Source organism: Staurois parvus, unplaced genomic scaffold (assembly GCF_062004578.1).
Source record: "Staurois parvus isolate SC_StPar_1 unplaced genomic scaffold, SC_StPar_1.0 ptg001008l, whole genome shotgun sequence".
Taxonomy (NCBI): Eukaryota; Metazoa; Chordata; class Amphibia; order Anura; family Ranidae; genus Staurois; species Staurois parvus.
Genome location: NW_028318804.1, coordinates 702,246 through 724,619, shown reverse-complemented (window position 1 = coordinate 724,619; position 22,374 = coordinate 702,246). Strand labels below are relative to the sequence as shown.

The 22,374-nt window shown below is 43.1% G+C and overlaps 1 protein-coding gene across 5 annotated transcripts in view; it reads left to right on the top strand.

The window, feature by feature from the left end:
• The window catches only part of HGS (hepatocyte growth factor-regulated tyrosine kinase substrate), a 41,183-nt gene extending 24,823 nt beyond the window's left edge, over positions 1 to 16,360 (top strand). For 4 of the 5 annotated variants that reach the window (XM_089657522.1, XM_089657521.1, XM_089657520.1 and 1 more), the window contains exons 16-21: positions 305 to 445; positions 2,394 to 2,565; positions 2,648 to 2,775; positions 3,518 to 3,628; positions 8,988 to 9,083; positions 12,269 to 16,360. In XM_089657522.1, the coding sequence (XP_089513648.1) occupies positions 305 to 445; positions 2,394 to 2,565; positions 2,648 to 2,775; positions 3,518 to 3,628; positions 8,988 to 9,083; positions 12,269 to 12,370 (750 nt within the window). In that variant the 3' untranslated portion in view covers positions 12,371 to 16,360. Of the gene's footprint in view, positions 1 to 304; positions 446 to 2,393; positions 2,566 to 2,647; positions 2,776 to 3,517; positions 3,629 to 8,987; positions 9,101 to 12,268 lie in introns of all 5 variants that reach the window. The other variant, XM_089657523.1, reaches the window with a different exon arrangement.
• The last annotated feature ends 6,014 nt before the right edge of the window (positions 16,361 to 22,374 follow it).

The window sequence follows — 22,374 nt, the reverse complement described above, 5'->3', positions numbered from 1 at the left end:
CTGCCCAATAATCTTACAAAAACCTCTGGAAGAGCATGACATTGTGAATGGATTCATGGAATTTATTTACCAAAAAAATGAAACATATACAGCCTTATTCTACATAATTAAAAAAACTAATCTTTATTTCATGATGGAATAACCTTTGGATGGTAATATATTTTCCTCAAAAAGCATTTTATTTAAAAAAATCCGATTGAATTAAAAAAAATCAGATTTTTTTTTTTTTTTTAAAGAAAATCATTGATTTTTATCCACCCTGGTTGTATGGAGCAAGACTTACATGTTATACCTGTTATTGTAGGAATATTTGGAGATGCAGCGCCAGCTTGCCATCCAGCGCCTGCAGGAACAGGAGAAGGAAAGGCAGATGCGACTGGAGCAGCAGAAGCAGACCATCCAGATGAGAGCCCAGATGCCAGCTTTCTCCCTGCCTTATGCACAGGTGTGTTCCCGTTGTTTCCAGAGCTCTTAGGCTCCATGTACACTGCAGCTGATAAACTGATGTTCAGGAGCTTTTCTGCGGATTTTCCAGCAGCCCCTGAACTCTCCCTAATGTTTTCCTATGTGTCCATGTACACATTGTCGTTTACATGCAGTTGAGTTTAGTGCAGGGTGATTTGTAGCTACGTAGAATTGAATGGAAATCATTTCTCTGTCCTAAGATCACACAATTCCACTACGTTTTCTGCAAGTCTTTTTTTGTTTTTTTTTTTATCTCCCATCCCTGAACCATGTCAGAATAGAGAGAGAGAGAGATACTGACTGAGAACGCTGCCAAGTCGCATCAGAATTGCCCCTGAGTCGCAGAACAACTACCCCTTGAAATTGCACTGAAACCAGCAGGTTAATAGCACTGCATCTATGTGAAGTTCGCCTAAAAGAGAAGTATAGCCTAATCTCGATTGACCCCTTCTCCTATGGGCAGTGGTGTACTTAGGTTTTGTGCTCCCCTAGGCAACACAAAAATTGGACGTCCCCCTCCCTCCCCAGCAGAGAGAGAGCAACACCACAAACCCCCCACGGAGAGAAACTGAATCCACAACATCCCTGCCCTATCCCCCCCCCACCTGAGAGAGCCTTCCAGTAACACCCCCCCCCCCTCCCCGGCGACAGAGAGAGAGACGCTCTGCACACACCATTAAACAGCTCGCAGCCTCTCTCGGTTCCCACCTGGTCCCCATGCTGCATATGTTCCTAAAAAATGCCGCCCTAGGCAAATGCCTTGTTTGCCTTGTGGTAAATACGCCCCTGAATATGGGTCACAGAAGTGCCCTTGCTTTTCCACTCCTGTGACACAGAATCAGCCCGCTGTCGGGTGACATCACAGAGCCACTCCAGACTCACAGAGGATCAAGACCAATAAAGTCGGGATCCACGCAGATTCTTGGCCAGCAGCTGGCTCAGCCTTTCAGTGCACCACTGACAAAACTGAGCCAGCTGCTCCCATCCCCACCCCAGCCCTGTGCTCCAGTGAGCGCTGGAGGGGCAGAGCAGAGAAAGATGATTTACAGTCACTGATCTGTGCTCAGAGCGGACCCAAGAACTGAGCGTATTTACCTACCTGTGGGCAGCACAGTGGCTAAACAGTTAGCACTTCTGCCTGCCTAGGGTCGTCGGTTCGAATCCCAACCACGGCACCACCTGCCTGGAGTTTGCATGTTCTCCCTGTGACTGCGTGGGTTTCCTCCGGGTCCTCCGGTTTCCTCCCACACTCCAAAGACATGCTGGTTAATTGGCTCCTGTCTAAATTGGCCCTAGTATGTGTATGTATGAATGTGAGTTAGGGACCTTAGATTGTACGCCCCTTGAGGGTTAGGGACTGATGTGAATGTACGATATATATGTAAAGTGCTGTGTAAATTGACAGCGCTATATAAGTACCTGAAATAAGTAATTAAAAAAATAAATTTACATTTATTATTTTTAATTTCTACACTTCTCTTTTAAAGATTTTCTTGCGGGGCAGCTGCTGGGACTCCCAGTACCTACTGGCATAGGCACAGCCCCAGAATTACATTTGCCAGGAGCCCTTTCAATATACTGAGTGCATGTGCAAACTCTTGGTAGTTAAGGCGGCGGGATTATTTTTCTGGTAAAAGGAGGAAAAGGAATGAATGTATGTTTGGGGAGGGACATAGAAGAAGGGTGGTGGATAGATGGAGTTTTGTAGTCCAGCAGACAGGGTTTGGGAGTAGCAAAAGCTTTGTATTGACATACCAAACGTGAAGTTATGAGTGCACTGTATTTCTGTTGCATCAATAAGTTTTTCTTTTTTTTTGTATTTTTTCTGTACTTACATTTAAGAAAATGTGCATGTTTTGAAGAGCTGTACTGAATACTTTTTTTTAACACTCAAGTTCCTGTTATTCATTTTTTTTTTTTTTTCATAGATGCAGTCTTTGCCATCATCAGGTGGTGTCATGTACCCACCCTCCGGCCCCAATGCTTATCCAGGCACCTTCAGTCCTTCTGGCTCAGTGGAGGGCTCTCCCATGCATGGGGTGTACATGAATCAACCAGGACAGCCTGGCTCTGCGCCTTATACCTCCATGCCTGGTGCAGGTCAGTGACATGTTTCAGGCTCTGCCTCAGTGTTAATAAAGCAGGCTGTTATTGTAATGGTCTCAACATTGTCTTGTTACAGACCCTGGCATGGTTAATGCCTACATGTACCCAGCAGGAGCCGCTCCTGCAGCGCAGCAAGGGCAGCCAGTGCCAACTACCAATCCTGCGTACACGTCCTACCAGCCCACGCCAACACAACCCTACCAGGTAAGCTCTGTTACAGCTTGATAGGCAGTTTACATGTTGAAACTGCAAGCTGATGATGTTGAATAGAAATTCTTTTTTTTATGCCGGCTCAAGCCAAAAGATATTTTATTTTGGATAGTGCATGGAAAGGTTAATTTCTTTCAGGTTTTTGTCCCTGTTAGGGAGATTTTTCCTCTATCAGGACAGGAAATGGTGGTAAATCTCTTCAGCTGGGATTAGGATTGTAGAGTAGAGAAATGTTAGAACTGAGGACCATGTTTTTATTGCTGACTGTGCTATCCTAAACTGGTGATGACATCCCTTTTTTTTTTATGGTACAGAAAGCGAAAGAAGAGCACAGCAACAGGGTCACAGAAAGCAATAAAAACCTGACAGAAATTTTAACTGTTCCCACTTTATTGGCTGGAGTCGGGCTTTAAGTAGACAATTCCACTTTGCCCATTTTTGGATGGAGTTGGGCTTTAATTTGTGCCTTGCTTACGTCCATATAGTACTAGATGTCCATCTAGGACTATGCTGTGTGCAGGGTGACAACTCTGCTGTGCAATTTCACTGCAGAATGTCATCCGATAAAGGAAAAGGAAAAAAAAAATCTACTGGCAGGATCTACAGGTAATAAACAGATATAGAGGTAACTCCGGAACAAAAACTGCTGTATTAATGCTAGTTCTAGACATGTAATGTCTTATTTTGCCCATAGTTCTGTTTTAAGTTGTGTGTGTTTTGTCTTTTTCTTTTTAAGAATGTGGCCTCCCAGAGCCTGTCATCCATGTCCCAGAATCCTCCTGCTAGCGGGATGAATTACATGGGTGCACAGCCTGTCCCCATGGGCTATCAGCCATATAACATGCAGGTTAGTTCAATTAAAGTGAACAGGTAAAAGTGAATTTTTGTTTTTAGCTTCTCTGCCTGTTTGCTCTGCCAAGGTTGCCGGAGCTCCTTATTAATCCAGGGAATACCACGCAAAGAAATGAAAGCAATGATTTTTAAAGTGTTACTAAACCCAGGACCCTGCATTCACTATATCCGGTCTCCCCCGGACCCTGCATTCACTATATCTGGTCTCCCCGGACCCTGCATTCACTATATCTGGTCTCCCCGGACCCTGCATTCACTATATCTGGTCTCCCAGGACCCTGCATTCACTATATCTGGTCTCCCAGGACCCTGCATTCACTATATCCGGTCTCCCCCCCGGACCCTGCATTCACTATATCCGGTCTCCCCCCCGGACCCTGCATTCACTATATCTGGTCTCCCAGGACCCTGCATTCACTATATCTGGTCTCCCAGGACCCTGCATTCACTATATCTGGTCTCCCTGGACCCTGCATTCACTATATCTGGTCTCCCTGGACCCTGCATTCACTATATCTGGTCTCCCCGGACCCTGCATTCACTATATCCGGTCTCCCAGGACCCTGCATTCACTATGTCCGGTCTCCCAGGACCCTGCATTCACTATATCCGGTCTCCCCGGACCTTGCATTCACTATATCCGGTCTCCCCGGACCTTGCATTCACTATATCCGGTCTCCCCCAACCCCCCCCCCCCAGACCCTGCATTCACTATATCCGGTCTCCCCGGACCCTGCATTCACTATATCTGGTTTCCCCGGACCCTGCATTCACTATATCCGGTCTCCCCCCCGGACCCTGCATTCACTATATCTGGTCTCCCAGGACCCTGCATTCACTATATCCGGTCTCCCAGGACCCTGCATTCACTATGTCCGGTCTCCCAGGACCCTGCATTCACTATATCCGGTCTCCCCGGACCTTGCATTCACTATATCCGGTCTCCCCGGACCTTGCATTCACTATATCCGGTCTCCCCCAACCCCCCCCCCCCAGACCCTGCATTCACTATATCCGGTCTCCCCGGACCCTGCATTCACTATATCTGGTTTCCCCGGACCCTGCAGTCACTATATCCGGTCTCCCCGGACCCTGCATTCACTATATCTGGTCTCCCCGGACCCTGCATTCACTATATCCGGTCTCCCCGGACCCTGCATTCACTATATCTGGTCTCTCCCCCCGGACCCTGCATTCACTATATCTGGTCTCCCAGGACCCTGCATTCACTATATCTGGTCTCCCAGGACCCTGCATTCACTATATCTGGTCTCCCCGGACCCTGCATTCACTATATCTGGTCTCCCACTGTACACAAAACATGGAAGTGCAATTATTTTAGTAAATATAAACTGCTAAATACCTTTTCCCATCAGCAGTTAGAGCAGTCTAGTGATTTCTATCAGTGTCCAGCCAAGCATTGGTTAAAGCTTGTGGAAGGAGTTTTTTCTGCTCTAGGAGGATGCAGATTCCCTGACCTCTGTTTGGACTGTGTTGATTGGCCCTATGCTGAACACATGCACTCTCCCAAGAAAAGAAAAAAAAAAACACTCTAGCAATACACACCAAGGAGATAAGAGGGAACACTGGAAGAAGGGGGGGATCAGAGAAGTCAGGATCAAACAGCCTTTTTCACAATGCAGAGGATTAACCCCTTAGGTTCTACAGTGAGTATAACAGGCATGCTTTACTGCATCTACAGACTGATTGTACTGTTGTGGGTTTAGTAACACTTTACCTGTCTTACATTTACTGTGATACAACTCTGTCAAAAGGTGCTTTATGTAAATGCATGTCTATTGGTCTATTCATAACTGTGTATGTAAAGAGAAAACATTTTTTTCGTTTTGACTAGAACAGGAAAGGGTTAAATTGATGTTATACTTACCACCTCTGTGCAAGGGTTTTGATCAGAACAGCCCCAATCCTCCTTGATTCCCCTGCTTGTGCTCCTTGCTCCTCCCCCCTGTTGAGTTTCCTCATAGCAAGCTGCTTGCAATGGGGGAACTCATGTGTGCTTGCTTCTGAGCCACGCTCTGCTTGTTCATAAGACTCATAGAGCGGGGCTTGGCCCCCACTCCATCCTGATTGACAGCAGAGGGAGCCAATTTCTCCCCCTGCTGTGTCTGAGCCAGTGAGGAGGCAGAGAGCCGGGACAGCAGTTGCTCTCGTGCACTTTGCTGAATTGTGTATTAGGGTGGGATACGGGGGGAAGGGGGGGGGGTCAGTGCTGCATACTGAAGGTTTTTTACCTTCATGCATAGAATGCATGAAGGTAAAAAACCTTCAGGCTTTACAACGAATTTAACCCATATCATGTTTTTGGCCTGTCCTAAAGGCAGAACAGCAAATGAGAGGAAGTGTCTCCAAATTGAACAAAATCCCTCCAACTCTGGATCTCATGACAACTCAAAATGTTTGCATTTGCCTTCACTCTCTATCGCTATGACAAGAATCACCAGGACAAAGAAAGATGGACTCTCCCCAGCAAGGACACAGGCAATAATAAAATATAGGCGTTGGATGTAACTCTTCCCTACTTTAACAAAATTGAAAAGGAAAAATCTTTTGCATGCATTGTAAATAGGATTTTATTACAATCCTACCTTAACCGCTTCCCGGCCGCCCTATAGCAGAAATACTGCTACAGGGCGGCACAGTGCGCAAAATCACGTATATATACGTGATTTAGCATTTCTGGGTAGGAGGCGTGCGCCCTACCCGCGCTGGCATTTGCAACACCATTCACGACCGCAGCTATCAATCACTGGGTCCCAGCCGGTGATTACTCGCCGGCGCCCGTTGGTTTCCGAGGATCTCCGATGGGGAGAGCTGTTTTGTTTAGCACAGACATCCAAAGCAGCGTGATTACAGTGAAGCACACTGACACAGCCCCCTAGTAAAATACTGCTAGCACACAGTTAACCCTTTGGTCACCCTCATGTCAACCTTTTCCTGTGCCATTAGTACAGTTTTCTGTTTTTTTAGCACTGATCACTGTATTGGTGTCACTGGGGATGTCAGTGACATTGAGTCAGTTCCCCCCCAATGTCAGAATGCCTGCTGCAGTCCCGCTATGTCACTGTTGTCACCATTACTAATAAAAAAAATTAAAAATCCCAGTATATATACTCCTATTTGTAAATGCTATAACTTTCACGTAAACTAATTAATTTACATATTGTGATTTTTTTTTTTTTTTTATTATTTTTTTTAGCAAAGACATGTAGCAGAATACATTTTGGTGTAAATGTATGACAATATTTGATTTTTTATTATTTTTTTTCTGGACATGTTTAATAGCAAAAAGTCAAATATTGTCTTTGCTTTTTTTTCCAAAATTTTTTTTTTTTTTTCCTATAGCGCAAAAAATAAACGCACAGGCGATCAAATACCACCAAAAGAAAGCTCAATTTGTGGGGAAAAAAGGACATAGCAAGAGGAGATCGGGACCTTTCTGCATGCAAATGTGCAGCCACTCGGCAGCAAGGCCCAGACGCCGGGAGGCCGCACATTTTCATGCGGGCGGCGTCAAGAGCTTAAAGTAACGCAGCGCCGTATCGCAAAAAATGGCCTGGTTAGGAAGGGGGGGTAAATCCTCTGGAGGGCAAGGGGTTAATGAAAGATTTTCCACTGTGTTATGATCAGGTAATTTCATATGGTCGAAGGAAACCGCTTTATACTGTACATATGTTATGTCTTCAATTCTTTGTAACCTTGAATAAAAATGCAATGGAAGGTTAATTTGCCTCATGTACAGACAGCTTAACCACTTGAGCTCCTGAGGATTTACCCCCCTTAATGACCACGCCTCTTTTTGCTACTTGGCGCTGCACTAATTCAACTGATAATTGCGCGGTCATGTAATGCTGCACCCAAACAAAATTTGAGTCCTTTTTTTCACACAAATAGAGCTTTCTTTCGGTGTAATTTGATCACCTGTGCGCTTTTTATTTTTCACGCTATAAACAAAAAAACGCCAAAAATTTTGAAGAAAAACAATATTTTTTATTGTCAGCTATAAAAAATATATAGTAAACTCAAAGTTGGTTATAAATTTAGGCCAAAATGTATTCTGCTAAATGTTTTTGGTAAAAAAAATCCCAATAAGAGTATATTGATTGCTTTGTGTGGAAGTTATAGCGTCTACAAACTATGGTATAGATACTGCAATTTACGCCATTTTTCTGCTATACAGCGCTGCGCTAGTTTTATGGACAATTGCGCGGTCATGCAATATGGTACATAAATGAAATTTACATCCTTTTTTCCCCCACAAATTGAGATTTCTTTCGGTGGTATTTGATCGCCTGTGCAGTTTTTATTTTTTGCGCTATAAAAAAAAAAGGCTGACAATTTTGAGGAAAAACAAACAATATTTTGGACTTTTTGCTATAAAACATGTCCAGTAAAAAAAAATGCAAAAATCAAATTTAGTCATAAATTTCTGCCAAAATGCATTCTGCGACATGTCTTTGCTAAAAAAAAATCCCAATACGTGTAAATTAATTGGTTTACGTGAAAGTTATAGCGTTTACAAATGGCGGGAAAGATACTGGGATTTTTAGGGTTTTTTTTATACTAATAATGGCTGCAATCAGCGAATTATGGCAGCGATCAGGGACTTATGGCAGTGACCAGCGACTTATGGCGGGACTGCGGCGGACATTCTGACATTGGGGGGTACTGACTTGGGGTCACTGACATCCCCAAAAACACTAATACAGTGATCAGTGCAAAAAAAAAAAACTGACACTGTACTAATGGCAATGGGGAGGAAGGGGTTAACTTTATTTAGCAGGGAAGGGTTATCTGTGTGAGGGGAGTGTTTTACTAGGGGGCGGGGTTGTGTACTGGGCGGGACAAGGCTGACCGAGAAAGTGAAACTGTTCTTTCTCGATCAGCTCATCCTCGAGCTGACAGGGAAGTGACAGACAGCACAGCTACTGCAGCTGTGCTCTCTGTCACCGTTTACCACCGATCGCCGGGACATAGCCGCTAATGAGCGGCTGTGACCCGGCAACTGACATCTGCGGCGGTGATCCACAGGACAAATAGGGCGGCAGCGTGCCCCCTATTTGTTTACAAAACATACGTTTTAAAATGTGGTTTTGCCTGTGAGTGCCGCCCTGCCGCCGTATATGTACAGTGGCTGGGCGGCATGCGGTTAATAGAGAAGTTTGGGAGTTAAAAAAAAAAAAAAAAAAAAAAAAGTCATACTCACCTAGGCGATTGCCGCCTCTGTCCCCTGCTGCTTCTAAGACCGAGACCTGAGCAATCACTTCTTGGTCTTCATTAGAGAAAAAAAAAAGAAACCATTTCTGTGACATACATTTCTATGCATTTGTTTTTAGAACCTCATTTCTTCACTTCCTGGACAAGACCCAGCAATGACCAACATGCCTTCTCAGCAACCTTTCCACCCTGGACAACAGCCGATGTACCAACCGGTATGTGATCTTTCCCTGTAAGTGGGTCTTGGATGGGTGATGTATGAAATTCAAATGAAACCGTGGGTTGAGCTGACTGGAATTAAAGTATATGTAAATCCGAACAATTAACCGTTATTATTTGCTTCCTTTTCTTACTTATTCCATGAAAGAGTTTTGTTTAACCACTTAAGGACCAGACCTATTCTGACACACTTTTTATATATATATATATATATATATATATATAAAATCAGTGATATAGGTGGAGTGCACAACGGTGATCTTTCACAATGCATAGCAATCAGGCTATTGGAAAATTGGATTGCTGTACATAAAAAAACTTTTATTATTGAAAAATCACCATACAAAAGAGTGATCTTTTTTTGGGATCACTCTTTTTTTTGTATGGTGATTTTTCAACAATAAGTTTTTTTATGTGCAGCAATCCAATTTTCATATATATATTTATTCACGCATACACACACACGTGCGCGCGCGTGTGTGTCCTGATTGCTATGCGCTGCGAAAATTATATACATTTTTTTTTTTTTTTTTTTTTTTTTTTAAGCAGAGGCCCTAAAGAATAAAATGTCAGTCATTGTTTTATGTCACGCAGTATTTGCACAGAAGTTTTTCAAATGCAGTTTTCTTTGAAAAAAATAAACCTTATTGAACTTTAATGCAAAAAACACAATATATAACCAATTTATTTTTTTTGTAAAATATGAAAAATTATGTTATGCCGAGGAAATAGATTTGTCTTTATGCTTTAAAATTGTGCACGCTCATGGAATGGCGCCAAACTACGGTACTTAAAAAAAAAATCTCCATAGTCAACGGTTTAAAAATGTATACAGGTTACCATTTTAGAGTTACAGAGGATACCTCATGTGTGGTGCGAACACAGTTTACATATGTGGGCGTGACCTATGTATGCCTTCTCCACTGTGCATGAGCGCAGAAGGTTCACATTTTTTATTTTATTACTTTTTTTTTCTTGTTTAACACTGTCCCTTTAATTTCTTAGCACTTTTATTGCTATCACAAGAAATGTAAACATCCTTTGTGATAGCAATAAAGCATGACAGGCCTTCTTCATGAAGAGATCTGGGTTCACTGAAAAGCGTGGGGAAAGGGGGGGAAATTTGGGGGGAGACATACTGCTGCAGCCATAACCCTGGTAAACCATGATGTGTATCTATGTATATGTGTTTTTTTTTTGTTTTTTTTTTAAATCTGTTCAGTAGGTGCAAAAAAATATACCTGTCGATCTTCTCAGATTCAGAGCTGTCCTGTACACACTTCCTGTGTTATCTCAGGAGTCCTCCCAGTTCCTGTTTTGCACTATAGAGAAATTGGTCTCTATGCTGCAGAGATGAGAAGAATGGGAAGGATTCAGTAATTTATTCACATACAACTGGGCACGGATGAGACAGTCTTGCAGTTTCATTCCACAATAAGGCGTGAGTTGTCATTCCACAAGCAGAAATTAGGAGCTAAGTGCAGGGTCTTTAACCGCTTTAGGACCACCCTATAGCAGATAAACTGCTACAGGGCGGCACCTGTACGCAGGATCACGTGTATATGTACGTCATTCTGCATTTCCTGGTAGGGGGCGCGCGCAGCCTACCCGTGCCGCCATTTGCTACCGCGGATGTCAATCACCGGGGGGTCCTGGTCGGTAATTACCTGCCGGCGCCCAGTGATTACCGAGCATCTCCGACGTGGGGGTGACTGTTTTGTTTACAAACAATCTTCCTCCCTGTCAGTTCGAGCACACTGGTCAGGATGGCTGTGCACAGTACAGCCATCCTGATCAGTGTGCTTACAGTGAAGAACACACCCCCCGCCCCCTAGTAAAACACTCCCAGCACATAGTTAAGCCTTTGATCACCCCTCACATTAACCCTTTCCTGCCCAGTGTCATTAGTACAGTGTCAATGCTTTTTTTTTTTTTTTAGCGCTGATCACTGTATTGGTGTCACTGGGGGTGTCAGTGACACCAAGTTAGTTCCCCTCCACTGTCAGAATGTCCGCTGCAGTCCCGCTAAAAGTCGCTGATCGCCATCATTACCAGTAGAAAGAAAAAAAATCCCATTATTTACACCGCCATTTGTAAACGCTATAACTTTCACGTAAACCAATTGATTTACACATATTGGTATTTTTTTTTTTTAGCAAAGACATGTCGCAGAATACATTTTGGCCGAAATTTATGACACAATTTGATTTTTACTGGACATGTTTAATAGTAAAAAGTCCAAAATATTGTGTTTTCTTAAAATTGCCAGTCTTTTTTGCTTCTAGTTCAAAAAATAAAACCACACAGGTGATCAAATACCACCAAAAGAAAGCTCAATTTGTAGGAAAAACAGGACGTAAATTTCATTTGGGTGCAGCGTTGCATGACCGCGGAATTGTCAGTTAAAGTAACGCAGCGCCGTAACACAAAAAATGACCTGGTCATGAAAGGGGGGTAAATCCTCAGGAGGGTAAGTGGTTAAAGTGATAAAATGTGGAAATGTATGTGTGTTACCGAGATATACTGCATATATAGGTTTCCATCTCCACCTCATAAACATGAACATTCAGCAGCTATCTTGAGCCAGCCTTCATTGCCTGCCTGAATGAGTTCAGTCATCTTCAGGTACACTCTGCTCCTGATTTGTGCTGTTTTTGTTCCCCTCTAACAGCTATTAGCTTTCTTTGCCCTCAATCATTTTGTTCCCAAGCATTGTTTGAAAAAAATCTCATCTCCAGCATCCCTTTAAACATACTTGCTCAAGCAACTGATGAGCGGAATGCACAGCTAAAGTCCACTGCACCCAGGTGGGGCCGTATGTAGGAGCATGCCTGTCTAAAGGGATATAGAGGGTGTGTTCTTTCATATAATACTCTTGAAAAATGACCTGAAGCCGAATGCTATGACGTTCACAGGAGCCTGCTAGCCAGTTCCATCAAACGCGGAGCAAAGACCAGCAGACCGACCCAGTGATGATATTACTGGTTCTCAGAAGAGGTTTTTCTTGAAAACAAAATGATTTAATTGAAAAATCTTAATTGCTTGTTGATCAGGGGAGGAGGAGAAAAAGGGAAGAAATGTTATTCTTACATCATGATTCAGCTTTGAAAGCATATACCAGGTTTGTGCAGTACATGTTTTTGCTCTGCTGTGGAGTAATTGTTTCTCTCTTCTCTTTTAGATGGCAGTAGGTGCTGGTCAGCAGCAGCCCCCACAGCAACAAGCAACACACGGCCAGCAAGTGTCAGGGGGCAGCGAAGCCCAGTTAATCTCTTTTGATTGATACCTGGAAATTCCCTTCGCTTCCCCGTCATCTGTCAGAATTAACCCCACCTTCACCACGGCTGGCATTCCCCGCCGACATGTGTAGCATGCTTTCTTTATCAGTACTGCTGCAGTAAACACTACATTTATGTAACTGCCATTTCCCGCGTCTGCCTAGCTGTGCTCTGTCTGCCGGCTTACTATCTCCGTTCATCACAGCTGGCCAATGCCACACTGCTCTACTAACATTGTAATCTGTAGTCCACTTGTATGGTGTCCAGAGCTGCTCGTCCTACCAAGCCTCTCACTCACCTCCGCCGACATCCTCTGCCTAGCACCTGCTGCTACCACCTCTGTCAGGGGGTACCCTTACTTGATGTTTGTTCGCTTAGGGAAATACTTTCCTGACTTAGTATTTAGTGCTTCTCCAATGTTAAAGGGACAGTTCACCCAAAGTTGATATATTTTGGATGGGCTCTGCGTGGCCAAATCAACCACTGGTGTCTTACCCCTCAGGAATCCCAGCAACATGATCTCCCTATAAAAATTCCTGGCAGGCGTGTTCTAATGGGTCTTCACTCTGACGTGTGCGTTTCCTGTTTGAAATAAATGAGAACTCCGCATAGCGTCATACCCTCCTATAATGACTGTGTCGTATGAGAGGAGCTGGGAATTCACTGGATTTCCTGAGTGAGATATGAAAGAGGTGGGTGAATCTGACCACTGACAACCATTCAAATAGATGTTTTTAACGGACTGAACCTACAAGAATAATAAAATTCCACTGAGTCTGATTTAAAGGCTAGCTCCACCTAAACCTTTAAGATCATTTTCCACGTTACACCTGTGCTCTAACAGTGTATGGGGGTGGTTCTTCCTCGGAGCAGCTGTCAGATCTGAAATCGGTGTCATTCTTCACGTTGATCCGTGGATGAATAAACTACAAGTCCCATCTGCACTGCAGCAGGTGGACTTGTAACCCCCAATAGAGACACCACACTCGTAGACTATTGACACTTCTTCCAGTTCTCTAACTCAGTCCGTACCGCAGTGTACACATAGAGCTTGGAAGAGTCAGTAGGATCCTGGCGTTGCATCTGTGATCCACTGCAGCGTTTCTCAACCTTTTTTCAGTTAAGGCACCCTTCAAAATTATGGACAGTCCTGAGGCACCCTTCAAAATTATGGACAGTCCCGAGGCACCCTTCAAAATTATGGAGAGTCCCGAGGCACCCTTCAAAATTATGGAGAGTCCCGAGGCCCCCTTCAAAATTATGGTCAGTCCCGAGGCCCCCTTCAAAATTATGGACAGTCCCGAGGCACCCTTTAAAGTTATGGACAGTCCCGAGGCACCCTTTAAAGTTATGGACAGTCCCGAGGCACCCTTTAAAGTTATGGACAGTCCCGAGGCACCCTTTAAAATTATGGACAGTCCCGAGGCACCCTTTAAAATTATGGACAGTCCCGAGGCACCCTTTAAAATTATGGACAGTCCCGAGGCACCCTTTAAAATTATGGACAGTCCCGAGGCACCCTTTAAAATTATGGACAGTCCCTAGGCACCCTTTAAAATTATGGACAGTCCCGAGGCACCCTTTAAAATTATGGACAGTCCCGAGGCACCCTTTAAAATTATGGACAGTCCCGAGGCACCCTTTAAAATTATGGACAGTCCCGAGGCACCCTTTAAAATTATGGACAGTCCCGAGGCACCCTTTAAAATTATGGACAGTCCCGAGGCACCCTTTAAAATTATGGACAGTCCCGAGGCACCCTTTAAAATTATGGACAGTCCCGAGGCACCCTTTAAAATTTTGGACAGTCCCGAGCCACCCTTTAAAATTATGCACAGTCCCGAGCCACCCTTTAAAATTATGCACAGTCCCGAGGCACCCTTTAAAATTATGCACAGTCCCGAGGCACCCTTTAAAATTATGCACAGTCCCGAGGCACCCTTTAAAATTATGCACAGTCCCGAGGCACCCTTTAAAATTATGGACAGTCCCGAGGCACCCTTTAAAATTATGGACAGTCCCGAGGCACCCTTTAAAATTATGGACAGTCCCGAGGCACCCTATTCTAAAATGGGGTGCCTCAAGACTGTCCATGATTTTAAAAGAGCACCCCATTTTAACATGTGAAAACTCTTCTAATAGTTTTATATAACGCAGCAACATCCACACATGTAGGACACCCAACATTAGAGGTGAATTGTTCTTCCAAAGCAATTACACTTTTGCACCCTGGTACTGAGTGTTTCTTTCCAGTGTTTCTCTTCTCCCTCAGTTTTTATCCATCACTGATCTAATGTGACCCCAGCACTGATGGAGAGGGGCGGGGGAGGGTCACACTAGGATGCTGTGCAGGCAGCTGACATCCTGCCTATCAAATGATGATATCATTGGTTGTCAGGACGCCGACGGCTAGAAGGTGGTAATAGTGCACAATGAAAACCTGTGGCTCTGTGTAACTAAAAGGCAGGCTTGTTCTACCCGCTGGCTTGTATACAAGTTTTGGGCAATTTGTAGACATTTTGCCAAGGCACCCCTGAAGAAACCTCAAGGCACCCCAGCGTGCCTGGGCACCCTGGTTAAAAAAGGCTGATCCACTGTATATGGTTGCAGGCTCATTTGCATAAAAAATTAATGCTCCCTTTTTTATTTATTTTTTTGCAAAAGGTAGATTTAGTGGTGGATAGATCAGAAAACTGTGGGTCTTATTTATCAATGAATCCTACAGCGACCTTGTATCTGGGTCAAAAAGATGGACATAAGCAGGACCTGAAAAAGAAGAATCTTTATACTAACCTGATCCTTACAAATATATACAAATATAGCCTCTTGTTTTGTAGGTCCTGCTTACTTTTTTTTTTTTTGCAGTGTTTGCTAGAATCCCTTTCTATGCTTTTATGTAGCAGCACAGAAGTTGGCTTTAGGGCCAGTTTACACAACAAAAATGCATTCCGGATACGTTTTTGCTCACAGTTCACACCACACGCAGTTCCGGTGCAGTTTGATGCAGTTTGCTATGTTCCAGTATGGTTCTGTGCAGAAAAAAATGCAGCATGTTCTACATTTTTTTCTGCACTAGTGCGAACCAGGGCCATTGGAATACATGGAAAACACTGTGCATTCATTTTTGGTGCAGAAAAAAAGCGCACTGAACTGCATCTAGTGTGAACTGGCCCTTAGTCTGTGCTTCCACACATGCATTGCTGTTTTGTTCCAAGAGCACGCTCAGTCGTGTGACTGCGCTGTCACAACATCTGGTCACACAGTGACAATCAGGAGCTGCTAGCATAGGTTCCTGATCATGTGATCCTTGTGATAGCTAATGCCAGTGATCATGTGATTAGGGAATCTTGCTGTAGAACACGTTTCCTAAAGAACTGGAAGGGAAGGGGTTAAGGAATATATCTTCTTTTGATCTATTAACACACATCAGATTCTTTGTCTTCTTCCCATGGCAGTAAGAGGGAGATTGACGATTGATCACGAACAAATTTTTTTAACAGATTCTTTGAAAGATAAGACCAACAGTCACTGGCTGAGATTAATAGATTTCAACAAGCAGCCCAGCAAGGATGGACAAAGTACACTAAAATGAACCCAAGTATTAATGCGTGGTGGTAGATGTAATAGCCGGGGAGGTGAGAATGAAACACATCGAGGTCGATAGGTGTGAGCTGTTTGCCAACTATGGGAGAGGGCTGTGCGATGTCACTGGATGTAAACTGGAACTAATATAAAAGTGCTTTGATCCTGCATATGTGTTTGTGTATGTGAGGTACCTGTAAAGTCCTAAGGTGCAAGGCGGCGTAGGTGAGTCCTTCAGCTCTGGTACAATTCTTGGATTGCCCTTCATTCCGGCCCCATCTAGTGTGTGTTGCTGCTTTTTTTGTGCTTTGTAAACTGTGAAGGTCTGGGCCAGCTGTTAGTGCCCACAGACCACAGAATTATGGCTTGTATTAATCTATTGAATTAGTGACAATAAACATATATCAACCTTAGACTGACTGGTTTTATTCATGTGTGGTTTGCAACATGGGGGGGGGGGAATTTATCACAATTTGAGCTGGCAGAATCTGGAGCAGCTATGCTGCTGGGTAGAGGGGAGACCGCTACCTAGTAGGAACCCAGAAGCAACATGCATTACATCGTGAGGACGTCGATGACGAAACGCGTAGGGAGGAGCCTGTGGATGTGACGTCATTACAATCCCGAGCTGTCAGTGTCTGCACATGCGGGAAGAGGCTGGGTTCGTTTTACTGATTGGTATCACGCTTTGTTTGCTGGTGTCGGCTGGGATACCAATATGTGTAAGTGCAGTGAGTTTTAATAAATAAGATTTTTAAGGTACTGCACCATGAGTTTTCTGTTCTCTTATATCTGAGGTCTGAACATCTGAGGAAGAGGTGTTTATTAACCACTTCCTGTCCGGACACTTTTACCCCCTTCCTGTCCAAGGCAATTTTCAGCTTTCAGCGCTATCACACTTTGACAATTGCGCGGTCATGCAATACTGTACCCATATGAATTTTTTACCATTTTTTTGAGACAGATAAAGCTTTATTTTGGTGGTATTTATTCACCGCTGGGATTTTTATTATTTTTGCTATGTAAATGAAAAAGTCCAAAAAAATTTTTAAAGTGTTTTTCTTATAAAATTTTGCAAATAAATAATCTTTCATCATAAATCGTGGCCAAAATGTATTCCGTTATATTTTTAGTAAAAAAAAAAAGCCAAATTAGTTTATAACCAAAAATTATCATTTTTTAAAAATGTTTTTTAATTTTTATTTTATTTTTTTATATTATTTATGGGGTTTTTTTTTTACATACTGTCACCCTAGCAGTACAGTGTCATCATGGTGACACTGTACTACTTGTGGGGGGTGATGAAGATTTTTTTTTTTTTTTACACTGTTTGCTTTTACACCCATATAGAATGTAAAAGCAATCATTTCTCCTTCTCTCTGGCTGCATTCTTACAGCCATTGAGAAATACTGAGTAAGCTGTGATTGGTCACAGCTTGTCACATGGTACAAGGCTGTTGTGAATAGCCTTGTACCATGTGATCATTCACAGATTTCACACGTAGTAAGCAATGATGTCACAAGTGACATCTTGCTTACTACTTTGCATGTGATCACTGATTGGCCAATCAGTGATCACATGATCGGGACCTCGTACAGAGGTCCCGTCTGACGATGGGTGTTTCACTGTGTCCGGAGGAGACAGCGGGCACCGGATCGCGGTGCTGCGTGCTCCCAGGGAGCGCATACAGCTAGAAAAGGCGGGTGCCATTTATGAACGGCAACCCGCCCCCTGGAGTGCCGCCGCCCTGCCGTTTATAAACAGCAGGCGGATGGCAAGTGGTTAAAGAAGTGGATCTATATTGCTGAGTGTTCCCTGCAGAGTATTGCTCCTTGAATATATGGCTACATTCTTCAGTGCTGTTCCTTCTCCTTCAGAGTATTGCACCCACAGCAGAAAGTGCTTATGCTGATTTATAATTTGATCAGCATATTGATCTGGTGGTGCATTGGCACATGGTGAATTTTGTTGGACACTAAAAAGTTTTTTTTATATATATATGTTTTCTTCACTGCAACACAATATTTTTATCCGGACTTTATATTTTTATATTCAAAATTTTTTTGGACACTAATTATATTTGGTTCACATGGTTGATATAAGCGCAACCTGTTGGTTTATCAAATTACATCACTTGCAGGGCGTGCTGCCACTTTTTCCATATGCTGTATCCAGGGAAGATATTAACCACTTGCCTTCAAGAGGATTTCCCCGCCTTCCTGACCAGGCCATATTTTGCGATACGGCGCTGCGTTACTTTGACAATTGCGCGGTCATGCAACGCTGCACCCAAATGAAATGTACGTCCTGATTTTCCCACAAATTGAGCTTTCTTTCGGTGGTATTTGATCACCTGTGCGTTTTTTTTATTTTTTGCACTATAAGCAAAAAGAAACGGCCAATTTTGAGAAAAAAACAATATTTTGGACTTTTTACTATTAAACATGGCTGGCTCAAGATAGCTGCTGAATGTTCATATGTTTCTAAAGTGGAGATGGAAACCTATATATGCAGTATATCTCGGTAACACACATACATTTCCACATGTTTTATCACTTTAACCACTTGCCCTCCTGAGAATTTACCCCCCTTCCTGACCAGGCCATTTTTTTGCGTTACGGCGCTGCGTTACTTTAACTGACAATTGCACGGTCATGCAACGCTGCACCCAAATGAAATTTGTCCTTTTTTTTTTCCACAGAAAGATTTATTTCAGTGGTATTTGATCGCCTGTACGGTTTTTATTTTTTGCGCTATAAACAAAAACAGACTGACAATTTAAAAACAAAACTTTTTTTTTACTTTTTGCTATTAAACATCCAATAAAAAAATGTTAAAAATCAAATTTCATCATAAATTTACGCCAAAATGTATTCTGCTCCATGTCTTTGCTAAACAACATAAATCCCAATATGTGTAAATTAATTGGTTTACGTTAAAGTTATAGCGTTTACAAATGGCGGTGTATATATACTGGATTTTTTTCTTTTACTAGTAATGGCGGCAATCGGCGACGTAGGGGGACTGCAGTGGGCATTCTGACACTGGGGGGGAACTGACTTGGTGTCACTGACATCCCCAGTGACACCAATACAGTGATCAGTGCTAATAAAAAGCACTGACACTACTAATTGCACTGGGCAGGAAGGGGTTAACGTGGGGTGATCAAAGGGTTAACTGTGTTGTGTGCTGTTTACACTGAAAGCACACTGTTTTGTATGGGTCTGCTATGCAAAGCCATACAAAGCAGTGTGCAGGAGTTGATGGGAGAGATCTGTGTTGTTTATACACAGGTCTCTCCCCAGTCAGTAATACTCGGTGATCACCGATCATTGACAGTCAAAGCTGTGAATGGCCGCGTGGGTAGGGCATGTGCATCCCCTACCTGGAACTGCAAAATCACATATATATACAGTCATGGCCGAAATTGTTGGCACCCTTGATATTTTTCCTGAAAATCAAGTATTTCACACAAAAAAGGTATTGCATTAACACATGTTTTGCTATACACATGTTTATTCCCTTTGTATGTATTGGAACAAATATAAAACAGAGGCAGAAAAGCAAATATGACATAATGTCACACAAAACCCCAAAAATGGGCTGGACAAAAGTATTGGCACCCTTAACTTAATATTTGGTTGCACACCCTTTGGAAAACATAACTGAAATCAGTCGCTTCCTATAATCATCAATAAGCTTCTGACACCTCTCACCCGGAATTTTGGACCACTCTTCCTTTGCAAACAGCTCCAGGTCTCTCTTATTGGAAGGACACCTTTTCCCAACAGCAATTTTAAGATCTCTCCACAGGTGTTCAATGGGATTTAGATCTGGGCTCATTGCTGGCCACTTCAGAACTCTCCAGCGCTTCTTTGCCATCCATTTCTGAGTGCTTTTTGACGTATGTTTGGGGTCATTGTCCTGCTGGAAGACCCAGGATCTTGGACGCAAACCCAGCTTTCTGACACTGGGCCCTACAGTGCGACCCAAAATCCTTTGGTAATCCTCAGATTTCATGATGCCTTGCACACAGTCAAGGCACCCAGTGCCAGAGGCAGCAAAACAACCCCAAAACATCATTGAACCTCCACCATATTTTACCGTAGGTACTGTGTTTTGTTCTTTGTAGGCCTCATTCCGTTTTCGGTAAACAGTAGAATGATGTGCTTTACCGAAAAGCTCTATCTTGGTCTCATCTGTCCACAAGACGTTTTCCCAGAAGGCTTTTGGCTTACTCAAGTACATTTTGGCAAACTGTAGTCTTGCTTTTTTATGTCTCTGTGTCAGCAGTGGGGTCCTCCTGGGTCTCCTGCCATAGCGTTTCATTTCATTTAAATGTCGACGGATAGTTCGCGCTGACACTGATGCTCCCTGAGCCTGCAGGACAGCTTGAATGTCTTTGGAACATGTTTGGGGCTGCTTATCCACCATCCGGACTATTCTGCGTTGCAATCTTTCATCAATTTTCCTCATCCGTCCACGACCAGGGAGATTAGCTACAGTGCCATGGGTTGCAAACTTCTTGATAATGTTGCGCACTGTGGACAAAGGCAAATCTAGTTCTCTGGAGATGGACTTGTAACCTTGAGATTGTTGATATTTTGCCACAATTTTGGTTCTCAGGTCCTCAGACAGTTCTCGTCTCCTCTTTCTGTTGTCCATGCTTAGTGTGGCACAGACAGACACACAATGCAAAGGTTAAGTGAACGTCTCTCCTTTTTATCTGCTTTCAGGTGTGATTTCTATATTGCCCACACCTGTTACTTGCCCCAGGTGAGTTTACAGGAGCATCACATGCTTGTAACATTCTTATTTATCCGCAGTTGTGAAAGGGTGCCAATACTTTTGTCCAGCCCATTTTTGGAGGTTTGTGTGACATTATGTCGAATTTGCTTTCTTTCCTCCCTTTTTTTGTTTTGTCCCAATACACACAAAGGGAATAAACATGTGTATAGCAAAACATGTGTTAATGCAATACGTTTCGTGAGAAATACATGATTTCCTGGAGAAATATCAAGGGTGCCAACAATTTCGGCCATGACTGTATATATATATATATATATATATATATATATATATATATATATATATATAAAATAACAGATGCAAAACACCCTCCCAGCCCAGGCGTCCCTTTAACTGGGCTGCCCAGGGACGGGAAGATTTCCCCATCATGTGACCACTGTGAATGGCTGTCCCAGTGGTCACAAAATCAGGAGCTGGTTCTGCTGGCTTTCGATCCTTACTATTTACTGTAAGCTATTTTTGCTTAGTCACTGTGCTGGGAGGGTGCAGGGAGCATGCTCTCGGCACAGGAAACTGCTGCCTATGGGTGCATATGTGTGCCATGCAAGGGTTAAAGCCCACCTTCCCTGCTACCTTACACATGCATTGAAGGGAGGGGGAGCTAAAAGTAACTCCACTTTTTCTGAGAAAAAAAAATCATTCCCCTCTGGGTGATCTCTGTACATTGCATGGTTTATAACAGACTTTGTTATTACCTTTTGTTATTCTGAAGAAATAGCTGTTTGTCTCCATGTTGCAGAATGAATGTGAATGGAAGTGATGTCATAATTATCAATCGGCTGCTGCACATGCAGGGCTTTAACCCCTTGGCGCCAAGCGTACGCAAATCACCAGCCCCACTGGACCGGGCATTTTTTGTGGGGGCGCTAATTTGTGTACCTGTCTTTGTGCTGGGAGTGCACCACGCGGCGCGCTCCCAGCAAAAAGCCTGGGGTGTCAGTGAGAGCCCCTGGTCCCGTTCTAACGATCGGGACCCGAAACTCTTGATTCCAGGTCACATTGCTGTGAAAGCCTCTGATCGGATATCACAGTGATCAGTCACTGTGAACCCACCCCCCTTGTTTTCTCTCTCTGAATAGAGGAGAGAGATACATTGTATCATTATATAATTTATATTATACATTGTATCATTATATACAGTTGTGTTCAAAATAATAGCAGTGTGTTGAAAAAAGTGAATAAAGCTCAAAATCCTTCTAATAGCTTTTATTTCCATCCACACAAATGCATTGGGAACACAACACATTCTATTCCAAATCAAAACATGAAGAAAAATATACCAAATTTGTGTTGTTCCTCTAAAAAAAATTGAAGAAAAGTGAGTATTAGACGGTTCAAAAAAATAGCAGTGTTTGTATTCTTCTTTACAAACTCAAACATTCACTATATAAACTGAGAAATGTTTGAAGATTTTGCTTTCCTTTGAATGACTTCATGAATATTTGGTTGTAGTCGCACTGTTTCTGAGAACTGCTGTACATCTGTGTTGCATGGAGTCACCCAACTTCTGGCCCCTGTGATCAGGTATTCCAGCCCAGGATGATTGGACGACATTCCACAGTTCTCTATTTCTTGGTTTTGCCTCAGAAACTGCATTTTTGATGTTACCCCACAAGT